Source organism: Monopterus albus, unplaced genomic scaffold (assembly GCF_001952655.1).
Source record: "Monopterus albus unplaced genomic scaffold, M_albus_1.0 scaffold231.1, whole genome shotgun sequence".
In the NCBI taxonomy this organism is placed as follows: Eukaryota; Metazoa; Chordata; class Actinopteri; order Synbranchiformes; family Synbranchidae; genus Monopterus; species Monopterus albus.
Genome location: NW_018128111.1, coordinates 574,285 through 585,683, shown reverse-complemented (window position 1 = coordinate 585,683; position 11,399 = coordinate 574,285). Strand labels below are relative to the sequence as shown.

The following is an 11,399-nucleotide window of genomic DNA, read 5'->3' as shown; positions in this document are numbered from 1 at the left end:
CAGTTTTTCATTTGCACCTCTGCAGCCACTGTTCTGACTGGCAAACCATCAGATCCATAGCAGAACCAGGACTGAACTCAGACCAGTGTCACCACAAGTGGTGCCATATTCTGAGTGAGTGGTACAACTCTTCAGTGGAAAATTCTCCTACTCTTACTATTGCAGCTGCTTTTCTTTCCACCTACTCTCTCAGCCCGTGGCTGAGCGCAGTACATTCCTCACACGGGACTCTGGGGTTTGTCAAAATGCACTCTGGGATGTACAGGAAATTACTGTGCTGACTGAAATAAACAGCTTAGAGAAGCTGAGGGACAGAAAAGGCGCCAAACTAGTCAGTTATCACTTCAGTGTAAAATAACTCCCCAAAGGCGGTTTAATCATATGAAAATGTGTTTAAATTGTGGTGTTTCTTAGGTTTTATTGCTTTGTGTTTTTTTAAAGCTCAACTAAACACATGGAAATGTGTTTGCTAAAAGCACCTACGATTATATGGTCTCACCTTCTCCCTCTGTGCGGCTTTCCACTGTTGTAGCTTCTCCTCCTCCTCTTGTCTCCTTCTCTTGTCCAGATCTTCCTTTTTTAGCTTAAAACAACAGGGTCACATTAAATATAGCTTTATGATTCAGCCACAGAAAAGAGAGCTGCAAGAACACATTTTACTTCTCAATCATGGTATGTTTTAATACACGGCACTTTCCATATTCCACAGACCACAGAAGATCGAAGATTGGAAAACTGTTTACACGAATTCTTTACTCTCAAATATTTACATATGTTTAAAGCCGCATGTGATTTAAACAGGTGAACGTACCTTCTTCTGCAGTCTGGAGCAACGCTGGTCCAAGGACTGCTTCGCTCGGGCTTCAGCCAATGTCACTTCGCCACCTTCATAAATTAGACAACAGGTTACACCACATCAGTAAGAAAGCATGATAGTAAAACATTCTGTTGCTCAGATGTGACTGATGCTTTGTGAGTTGCTGACCCAGCCTCTCTGGATTCAGGTGCACAGAGGGGACTTGGCGTGTTTCCTTCAGCCTCTGAAGAGCCTCCTCTTCTTGTCGAGCCACTGCAATAACAAAAGCCTTTATTTCTCAGGGAAAACATGTATGAAGATCAGAATAACTCAGGTAGGATATCAGCGGCAGCCTACCCATTTGGATCTCCCTTCGCAAAGATTCTTTTGGTGGGAACATGGTGTATGCACCGGAGCTGAGACAAGGCCAGAGACACAAAGAGCTTATTAGCAACTAGCTGGGCCGTGGACACTGTAAAACCTGAGTACTAATCAAATGTGCTGCAGCAGCAAATGTGAAAAACAGGTTGGAACCATAACCACTCCATGTCACAACGTGTCTTAGTTCAGTTAGCAGGCTTTTGTTATAGTCCTGACCTTAAGACATTCAAGCTTCTCAAACTTGGGATTCAGTGTGAAAAAAATATTATTTTAAATAATGTGATACTGCTACAGAAGAAACTACACATCTGCATAGAAAGCTGTTAAAATGTGCTCCACCAACATAATAATCTAAGCATGATGCTGCCTTGGTGTGACAAAGTGTGTTTAGTGGTGTGTACAGTGACAAAGTTCAGTTCAAATAACTTTATTCATCAACAGTTAGGAAATTTAAAAGTAAATGCAACAGAGTAAACACAGGAAGGAATGACAAATTGTTGAAATGCTAAAAATGAGCAGCATAGTTTAGACAGTAACAGTACTGATAATGGGTGCTGGGCAAATGTTAGTTTTAAAGTCCCAGTAATGGATTTTTTGTTGATTAAAATTATTTTTTTCCCCCCATTTTGGCAGCACACGAGCACTTTTGGCACAGACACTGCTTTCTGCTTATTTTGGCTTAGCTGACATAAGGAGTAAGGAGTTAGGGAAGGAGTGAAGGCGCCGTTTCGTTTACTCTTTCTAGTCACATGAAACGAAAGTGAAAGTGAACCTCAGTAATTAAGCGCTGCCCAAACAAACATCTGAGCTAAATAATACAATATAACGCCAGTAAAATGAATGTTGCTTTCGCTGGAGCTTTAAAGACTCCAACCTGTCTCTTCGGTATCATTATAAAGAAGCGACACGACCTGTTCATGTGAAGACTGTGGACAGACTTTAGATAAAGTTTCAGCAGAACCTGTTACTTACTACTGTGGCTGTCTGCCTGGCGCTGGTGGGTTTCCATGGTCAGGTGCTGGATTGTCAGCTGTTTGATCATTTCCAGCTGAATGTGAAGTGGAGCTCAGGTGGTTTCCTGGGTCGTGGTGAGGAGGATCCATGATCCAGACACTGACAGGCTCAGACAGGAAGGACGTGTGACTGCAAGAGAAGCTCCTGTTTTGGTTCTATTCTTAGTGCAGTTTCCCTCTTCATGTATAATACAGGGTGTGAGTCATCCACTGCCACAGTGTGTTATTACTTTTCCAAATCCAGCAAAGTGGGAGGGCTCCAATGCAATAGCGCCATCTGCTGGAAAACGTCTTTTTGTCCTCCCCAGCTACATAAATGAGAGGGTCAGAATAGTAGGAACACCTCTGAATATAATGTAGTCCAGTTCAACACCACCTTTAACTAAGTCCTCAGTAATAACCGTAGAATTGAATTTATACATTTATGACAATTTCACCAAAAACTGAAACATTTGAGCTTCATAAACACGGAGTTAAGGCGGAAATGTTGCATTGAAGTGCATACAATTGTACCTAATAAAGTGGCCTGGCAGTGTATTTTGTACCCCTTTACTTCAGTCTTACCAGGACTAATCTCTGAGTAGTTTAACAGATGCAGTAGACTTTTTTCTGATTAAGAAGTTCAAGTAATTTAATGTTAACAATATGAATCTGTTATAAATGCTGACCAACTTTAATTCTTATCTTCCTCCCTGAGTGTCCTTATCTCACTGTTCTGTGATACTGCTAAGTGACAGACAAGGCCTTGTTATTTAACCTGAAAACACAGAGAATGACACCTATTGTTTTTCAAAAATTCATTTATTATCCATTATATGAAGAATTAATAAGCACAACGCTTATTATAAACCAACAGATGGACAAACACTGACATACTGGATGTTAAAATACACACAGACACAAAGGACAGACATAAATACACCTTTAGTGAATGTGAAAAGTAAGGTATAAACTCTAAAAGCAGCCTACAGTAATCTTAATGCATTTGGTTACAAAGAGCCGAACCCTTGTTTGACCGCTACAAATATCAGTTCATATTTTGTGTTTCATCGTGCAGAACAGTAAAATTTCATGGTATGCATGGTCTTCTACCATGCTGGGGTTTCGTTAGGGAAGTACAGGCTGACAGTGCTACTGCTCTGGCTTTTAACTACCACTAAAACATAGTGTAGCCTGAGGTATTGTTAAAACATTACATGACATAGGAAGTGACCAGAACTGACCGGACCGATGTCCCACTCAAAGAGGCAGGGAGGGTCTAGAGGCTCCCGCAGACTAATTCTGTCCTGTTTAATGCAGATCACTGACAACTGGCACCACACTCACCTCAGGGGACCTAGTACAAGTAAAGTAAACAAGGTCACTGAGCCATCAGGTCAATCGACCTCCAGTTCAGCCAGGGAAGGGCTTGATTTCAGTCTGTAGAGCTCCTGGAGTCCTGGGCACGCTCCTCCCTCTTCCAGCTTTAACTCCAGGAGCTGTGTGGGTGTCTGTGTGCATGAGCATGAGTTAGAATGTGTGTGTTGGTGTTTAGTTGCAGAGGCTGCAAGTAGACATCACAGTTTGGGATGGCTCGCTAGCTTCATCTTCAGATTCTCTGCTAGTTTGTCCAGGAACTCAAAAGTGTTCAAGTAGTCCGCTCGTGTCACACTGCAAACAGAGAACAAAGGAAGGGCTAAGTATACTGGACGGTTTCCGTTCCCTATAGATCAGTGCCTAAGAATGTTGTCATCTAAGCCGGGATGACAACTGAATTAAAATGCTGCACATTATGGGGACAAAGGACAAGACAGTAATCACAGAGTTGTGGTAAACTCGACCCCTCTAGCAGCATTCAGTCAGAATTCAAGTTTTACTTAGCAACTGAAGCTTGTTGTGGGATAGTCGACTAGTGTTAAACTGTAGTTTTCTTGTTTTGTACGTCCGTGTTATATAAGCAAACTGTTGTTAATGTGGACAGGCCATCTTTACTGAAGTTGGCGCTGTCTGTGCTACTGGAGCAGACGTACCATCTCATACAATGAAGGCCATGTTTGTGTGAGACCGCTGCCTACATCATTTCATCCCAATAGATGAGATTAATCTGTCAGACTCGCCTTAGCAGGTGTCAGATTAATCCGATTTAAACACTGTCACATTACATAGCTGTACACTGGAACAATAATTGATTCTGAGTTGGATGTTGACCCTTTAATTTGGGTGACTAACTTTGGCATTCCTTTGATACAGATAGCCAGGTCCTTGGTCATGAAACCAGCCTCGATGGTCTCGATGCAGACGGCCTCCAGCGCCTCCGAGAACACTTGCAGCTTCGTGTTGTTGTCCAGTTTGGCCCGGTGGAGCAGACCACGTGTCCAGGCAAAGATGGAGGCTGTACCAAACACACACATCAGTGAATGAATCCACACATATTACAAGCAGCATATGTAAGATAACTTTACCAGAGCCCTAGTTTTTTAGGGTTATGTTGCTGAAAGCTCAGGTCTGTGCACTATTTTCAAACCTATGGGATTGGTGGAGGTCTCTTTTCCCTGCTGGTGTAGTCTGTAGTGGCGGGTGACTGTGCCGTGGGCGGCCTCAGCCTCCATAGTGCGTCCATCAGGACAAACCAGCTCACTGCTCATCATACCCAGAGAGCCGTAGCCTAGGACAGGTCACGCAAAGTCACATTAACATCTGGAAAAAAACGGTTTTTATTCCACTAGTCTTTTGTGATGGTCAGGTTATTAGTGTCCAACCTTGTGCTACACAGTCAGACTGTACGTCTCCATCGTAGTTCTTACAGGCCCAGATGAAGCCTCCCTCAGATTTCATGACCTGGGCCACCATGTCATCTATCAGACGATGCTCGTACCAGATGCCTTTGGCCTCAAACTGAGAACGGTATTCTCTGGGACACACACACGAGTACAGACAACACCTCTAAACATCTGGCATATGAGTGAATGAACTTGTGGTTGTGAAACAAAGGAAAGGACGGTGCATGTGTAACTGTGTGTGCTGGTCCTTACTTCTCGTAGATCTCCTGGAAGATGTCTTTGAAGCGACCGTCATACTTTTTCAGGACAGTGTTCTTGGTGCTGAGGTAGAGAGGCCAGCATTTGGACAAAGCCTTCTGGAAGGAGCTGTGGGCAAAGTCCGTGATGGACTTATCTGTGTTGTACATACCCAAGGCTACACCGCCTGTGCCTGGACAGACATGTATAGTACATTCACATATGTGCAATAGCCTCACATACAGATGCACAAAGATAGTATGTGAAACTTTGTTAGTGCAGGTCTGTTAATGTTTTTGTTAAATGTAGACAAACTGAGAAGAGCCTTTAGAAATATGGCTGTTACTACTCAATCTTTTCACGTCTGCTCAGTATTTCTTTCTGTTATAACTGTCTACCCGTTCTGGCTTTACCACTTTAAATCAAACATTTACAGGGTGAACACAATGGGAAATGTGCTTAGAAAGGCTTTTCAGACGTGCCAGTCCAGATTAGTTATACTGACTGCACATCCGAGATATCTGTACCTATGATACTACATGTGGTTGAGTATCTTTCCTGACCCTCTACTACCTGGCTTGAATGAGCTGAGGTTTACATGTGGTGCAGTGTCTGCAGCTTGACTGTGTTCTTACCCTCAAACTTATGGACAACAAATTTAACTGGCTCTCCGTTTATGGGTGTGTAGGTCATTTCCACTTTCCCCGGCCCGGGAACCACAAAGTCTGTGGCTTTGTACTGTGGGGGGGCACAATGTGAAAGACAAGGGGTTAATAATAGAAAGCGACATGGCTGTTTGACCCCCCTGAATGACAACTGTTAGGCACAGCTTTTAAAATGATGTCTGACCAAAGTTCAAATAAACACCTCTGCAGGCCTAGCTAGTCACCACTAGGTGGCGCAGTGTGCCAGCAGAGTATATTCCAGCATCCCTCTGACATCCCTGGGATATTATGTAACTAGCTCAGAGTTGACTCTGGTCAAGTGCCACAGGCCAGCCTATGTCATTCTGTGTGCAACTTGTCTAGGCTGGACAGGCAGTGCATTATGGTCCAAAGGACAGATGGGGAATCATAATAATTAACAGATTCTCTCCTGACAACCATATCTGAAACAACTGCCCGCTCACTGAGCTCGCAGAGGAGCTGACGGAAGGCGAGCAGTCAGTTTATCACCGAGGTCTGCTGGAAATGGTCTTGCCTCAGTAATAGCAGTTTTGTCAGACAGAGGATAAACACAGGAGTTGGCATAAATGCTGCTGTTCTGTTAAGAGTTGCTACAGGCCTGCAGTTTTAGTTTCCTTCATACCAGCTTTGTTTCAGCCTCATATGCAAGAACAACACCCAGTTTGCATGAGAATTTGTGGATGGTAATTAAATTCTAGACCAAATTTTAAGCTGCAAACATCTGTATTCAGCTTTTATATAATGAAACAAACCATATCGGAACTTCTGAAACTTCTGAGACAATCTTATACAACACAACAGCTAATGAACCTAATGAGGTTTACCCAGTCTGGCTCAGCCTGACTTCGCAGCATCTAACGGGCAGATTGATTTGAGGAAACCTCTCATCTTTCTAACCCCAACCTGATTTTTTTCAGTAAACAGAAACAAGCTGAAATCCCTTCTGTGACCCTGAGGATACCTGGTCTCCATGGGCATGCCTGCCAATGATGATGGGCTTGATCCAGCCGGGCACCAGGCGGGGGATGTTCTTACAGATAATGGCCTCCCTGAACACTGTGCCACCCAGGATGTTCCGGATGGTGCCGTTGGGCGAGCGCCACATCTGCTTAAGCTTGAACTCCTCAACTCGTTTCTCATCAGGCGTAATAGTGGCACACTTGATGCCCACATTGTAACGACAGACTGCCTCCGCCGCCTCCACAGTCACCCGGTCATCTGTTGCATCTCGGTTCTCTATACTAAGGTCATAGCTTTGCAGGAAGAGACAGAATAAGGCCTGTATTAATAGCACCAGAGAGAAACTAATGCATGCATCAGTGATGTCGTGGAAACATGCAGGCATGTTGATGTATGTACTAGTACAATTACTTCGGTCAAAGATACATCATATACATAAATGTGGATATTTGTGCTTCTAAGTATGAGAGTAAGTAGAGATGTAAGGAAGAAAATGAACGGACCATTTAGAATCTGAACAGCTGAGGCATGGGACACCACAAAAACAGCTGTTTCAAGAAGAAGAGCTGTGACTATTTATGCTTCAGTGTACAAACTAACAAAGCACAAGTAGTGATCATATGCTGGCGCTTTAATTGGCTAGCAGCCACAGACGCCTGTGATGTGTAAAACAATCACTGTGTCAAAGAACACGAATGACACCGAGTAGAGAAATGGTGTGAGCTGCTAGTTTTATTCACACTATATCTCAACTGATTATATTTTATGCAGGACCTGATATAATACTCACATCAACCCCCCCCCATCCCGCTTGTTCCACAGTAAGCTGTGCTCACCCTGTTCCTCTCTTATGTTACTCGACACAGTGATGAGATCTACAGACCCAGCCAAGAAAACAATGACCACAGGATTTCATGTTGTTCCACATGAGGAAACAAACCAGTGAGACACCTGAAACTAGACTAAGCTCCAGGTACTTATCATTCCCTTCAGGTATTAGCCTGTGTGCTTTCAGCTCCTAAGCTTTGTTTGAAAGCAGCCACAACCTTTTGCCCACTTTCTCGCTACCCGACCCCAGGAGCCAAGGCCATGAAAGAGATAAGAAAAGGAGCGAGGTTAGATGAGTCAGGGTGCTAACTCAACAATATTCACTAAAATAGTATTTGACTGATGACCTCTAAGGTCATGTCTCAGACAAAAAAAATAAATAAAAGACTAAATTAGGTTGGAAAAGCAACTGTCAGAAAAATACACAGCTATTTCAACTGAATAATTATGTCATTTTTCATCCAAAACGTAAACATTTTTTGCTTTTCTGTCGCTCAGGCAAAGCAAGACATTTGAAGTCGTCGCCGTGGATGCAGTCAACTCAAAAAACAATGGCATATATTAATGAAGATTGCAGCATAACAATCTTTAACCTTATACAACTACACACTGGACCTACAAGGAGAAGGCTGTAGATAGACTCTCTATATTTATGAGGTTTTTGCATTGGACTCTCTCCACGGTGAGAAGCCAGTGTAAACAGGCCAAACTAGAAATCCCAGTACAGCAGGAAGTCTCACTTTTTCATTCAGGCTCAGCTAGATGTCCCTGCTGCATAAGCTACCACAGTGTATGAAGGAACGCATTACAAATTCAACTGCAACATGCATATCTGAAGGCATAATCTGCTCACATGTTTTTCTAGACCTAAGAGTAAGTGGTAAAAGAAAGTCCAACACTTTCCAATGAGGTGTCTTCACCTGTGCAGATCAAGTTCCAGGTACGGAAAGATGAGTTTCTCCTTGATGAGCTCCCAGATGATCCGAGTCATTTCATCTCCCTGCATCTCCACCACAGACCCAGCCTTGATCTTCTGAGACATCTTAGAGCCTGGTGCTGGACACAAAGACATAAATTATGTTAAAAAGAGAGACAAACGAAAGATGAGGTAAAGATAGAACATTTTAAAATACATCAATGTCCTATCACTGTAAATTTTTTTCCTGCTTCTCACATGTGAGAGTTGCAGTGCTCTCTCTATGTGACACTATACTACAGTCTCCTCAATGAATGACTTTATTGCAAACATAAAACTAGGAGTAGTCAGAGCAGTGACTCAGCACTGCTCCAGCTGATCAGCTCTATAATTCTTTTCAACCACCAAGGTCCACTCTCTTCAAAACATACAACCACAGTTGATTCCACAGCTTTATGGTAGAGTTCCACAAAAGTTAGTGGCCCTAACTATTGTGGACAGTTTGGTGGATCTCATCGCATGTTGGGGAGGGGATTGCTCACAGCCAAAGGAAACCAACGCAAACATGGCAGCTAGTTTTGCAGTTTTATAAATGTCCTAGTAAGTGAGAGTAATATAAACATGAAAAGAGGAAGGCGCTTGCAAAGACTTGGGGCCTGAATGACTACCTTCCATTTGATCGACCAACATGCAGTTTTAATTGGATTAAGTCTCAGCATTGATTTGTCTCAATCCCATTTTGTTGAACACAAATATAAATCCTTTGTAGCAGTAGCTGAGTTTATTCACCGGTCTCTAGCCTGGCTATGCTAACAGGACCATGGTTCGTTAACACTACTTCGGTCGGCAGTAAACACATTTTCATTACATGTCACGAGCTCCTACCTTATTTCGTTTAAAGGTCCACAACACAAACAACTGCAAGATGAGGAAAGGGGCTGCTGTCTTGAATCATTCAATAGATTTAAATGGACTGGAAAATGCTCCTACTGTCAGAAAGGCGACAGTTATGCTGAGCTCACGTTCAAGATATCGACCAATCAGAGAAGAGAAGAAACCCTAACAGTCAATCAGATAAGCCCACAGTAGAAGAGGCGTGTTTTTATAGGGCGGGACTGAGAATGTGGCTTACTGATTGGTCGAGAGGATATTGTTCGTTTCCGTGATGAGTAGAGACGTGTAATATCATTTAAAAATGGTTTTCTGGAACGCCCCTTTCCCCACACTCCAACAGGGCACTCCATTATATGTTGTAATACATGATTTTGCTTCATTTTGTACTATACCATAGTCTTCTCGCGCTCGAATTATAAAACAGTGGTACTAACATTTAAAGGCCCCACACTTCTCTCTACATAGGCGCTAGACTGAAAGTGTTTTTGACACCTGGTTAATATCTTACTATTTGCAGTAGTCATTGTTTTTTCATAGTTTGAATGACCAAATAAAAGCAGTGAGCAGCATTCAATATATTGTGATATAAGATATAAAACTCCTTTAATAAAACGGAAAACAAGTAAAAAATTAAATCTGTCCAGTACAACAGCGCCCCCTCAAAATGCTATGTGTGATACCACAGAGTCGTGTGGTCAAAGATGGTACTGCGTTGTTGGAGAGGGAATGACGTCAGATTAAGTTAGGTGAGATGAACTCCTCGATTAGTGACATTATTTCAGCTTGAAACTGAACATTGGGGGGGGGGGAACCGGAATACAGTACTTGGAATGGGAATTTGGGGGGGGGGGTAACCGGAATACAGTACTTTGTTTTCATAGTTTAAGGGCATCATTCAAATTAAACGAGAGTTGGAAAGTTCCCACTTTTGCAAATGATAGCATGAAGAACTGTAGCCTAGCTTGTGAAAATATGTAGCTGACATCAATGGAAAGTAGATTTCTGGAAATTTGGTTGAAAATCAGCTGCTCAGCGTGATGGAAATAAAGCCCATAAAAAAGGACGTGGATGGAGAATCTCTAGTTGACCAGAGAACATAAAGTCCAGGGGGGAATTATTTGACACCATGAAGTACAGAAAACATCAGCCAGTGGCAGTGTTTGTGGTTGTGTTGTGTCTAATAGGTCAAATTTGATGTGCTTTGTTTGTCTGAAACGCGTCTGTGAGTTGTGTACATACAGACCTTCACATTTACAATAAAGAAAAGATTATACAAAACTGCCTTCCACTAGTGATGGCCGTCTGACACCGAGGCTCCTATACAAGCATCAAACTCAAAGAGGCATTTTCTGCAAACCACTGCTTCAAAGCCTGCTTTGTTACTGAAAAAGACACGTGACTGATGACGTCCGAAGCAGAAACTACTTCTCAGTACTTTGTTTTCATAGTTTAAGGGCATCATTCAAATTAAACGAGAGTTGGAAAGTTCCCACTTTTGCAAATGATAGCATGAAGAACTGTAGCCTAGCTTGTGAAAATATGTAGCTGACATCAATGGAAAGTAGATTTCTGGAAATTTGGTTGAAAATCAGCTGCTCAGCGTGATGGAAATAAAGCCCATAAAAAAGGACGTGGATGGAGAATCTCTAGTTGACCAGAGAACATAAAGTCCAGGGGGGAATTATTTGACACCATGAAGTACAGAAAACATCAGCCAGTGGCAGTGTTTGTGGTTGTGTTGTGTCTAATAGGTCAAATTTGATGTGCTTTGTTTGTCTGAAACGTGTCCGTGAGTTGTGTACATACAGACCTTCACATTTACAATAAAGAAAAGATTATACAAAACTGCCTTCCACTAGTGATGGCCGTCTGACACCGAGGCTCCTATCAAACTCAAAGAGGACTGGTTCAAATAGTCCATACTGCTTC

General features: G+C 42.6%; 2 protein-coding genes across 3 annotated transcripts in view; both read right to left on the bottom strand.

Moving 5' to 3' along the window:
* epsti1 (epithelial stromal interaction 1) overlaps positions 1 to 2,443 on the bottom strand; it is a 13,165-nt gene extending 10,722 nt beyond the window's left edge. For both annotated transcript variants that reach the window (XM_020620012.1, XM_020620013.1), the window contains exons 1-5: positions 2,150 to 2,443; positions 1,154 to 1,212; positions 986 to 1,069; positions 812 to 885; positions 500 to 583 (exon numbers count right to left, since the gene is read on the bottom strand). In XM_020620012.1, coding sequence (XP_020475668.1) covers positions 500 to 583; positions 812 to 885; positions 986 to 1,069; positions 1,154 to 1,212; positions 2,150 to 2,280 — 432 coding nt within the window. In that variant the 5' untranslated portion in view covers positions 2,281 to 2,443. The remainder of the gene's footprint in view (positions 1 to 499; positions 584 to 811; positions 886 to 985; positions 1,070 to 1,153; positions 1,213 to 2,149) is intronic.
* A 529-nt stretch (positions 2,444 to 2,972) lies between these two features.
* Positions 2,973 to 9,630, bottom strand: idh1 (isocitrate dehydrogenase (NADP(+)) 1). Its single transcript, XM_020620011.1, has 9 exons — positions 9,462 to 9,630; positions 8,581 to 8,716; positions 6,834 to 7,125; positions 5,822 to 5,924; positions 5,202 to 5,379; positions 4,929 to 5,080; positions 4,694 to 4,834; positions 4,399 to 4,561; positions 2,973 to 3,840 (listed from the first exon to the last, which is right to left on the bottom strand). The coding sequence occupies exons 2-9, from the start codon at positions 8,700 to 8,702 to the stop codon at positions 3,747 to 3,749; spliced, it is 1,245 nt and encodes a 414-aa protein (XP_020475667.1). The 5' UTR covers positions 8,703 to 8,716; positions 9,462 to 9,630; the 3' UTR covers positions 2,973 to 3,746.
* Positions 9,631 to 11,399: the final 1,769 nt, after the last annotated feature.

What these genes read in the sequence shown, in the direction of transcription:
- idh1 (XM_020620011.1), bottom strand. Translation starts at nt 8,702, where the DNA reads ATGTCTCAGAAGATCAAGGCTGGGTCTGTGGTGGAGATGCAGGGAGAT. An exon ending in GGCATGCCCATGGAGACCAG is followed by an intron (nt 5,925 to 6,833) that starts GTATCCTCAGGG and finishes GCCCCCCCACAG; the next exon opens with TACAAAGCCACAGACTTTGT. An exon ending in GTCTGACTGTGTAGCACAAG is followed by an intron (nt 4,835 to 4,928) that starts GTTGGACACTAA and finishes GACCTGTCCTAG; the next exon opens with GCTACGGCTCTCTGGGTATG.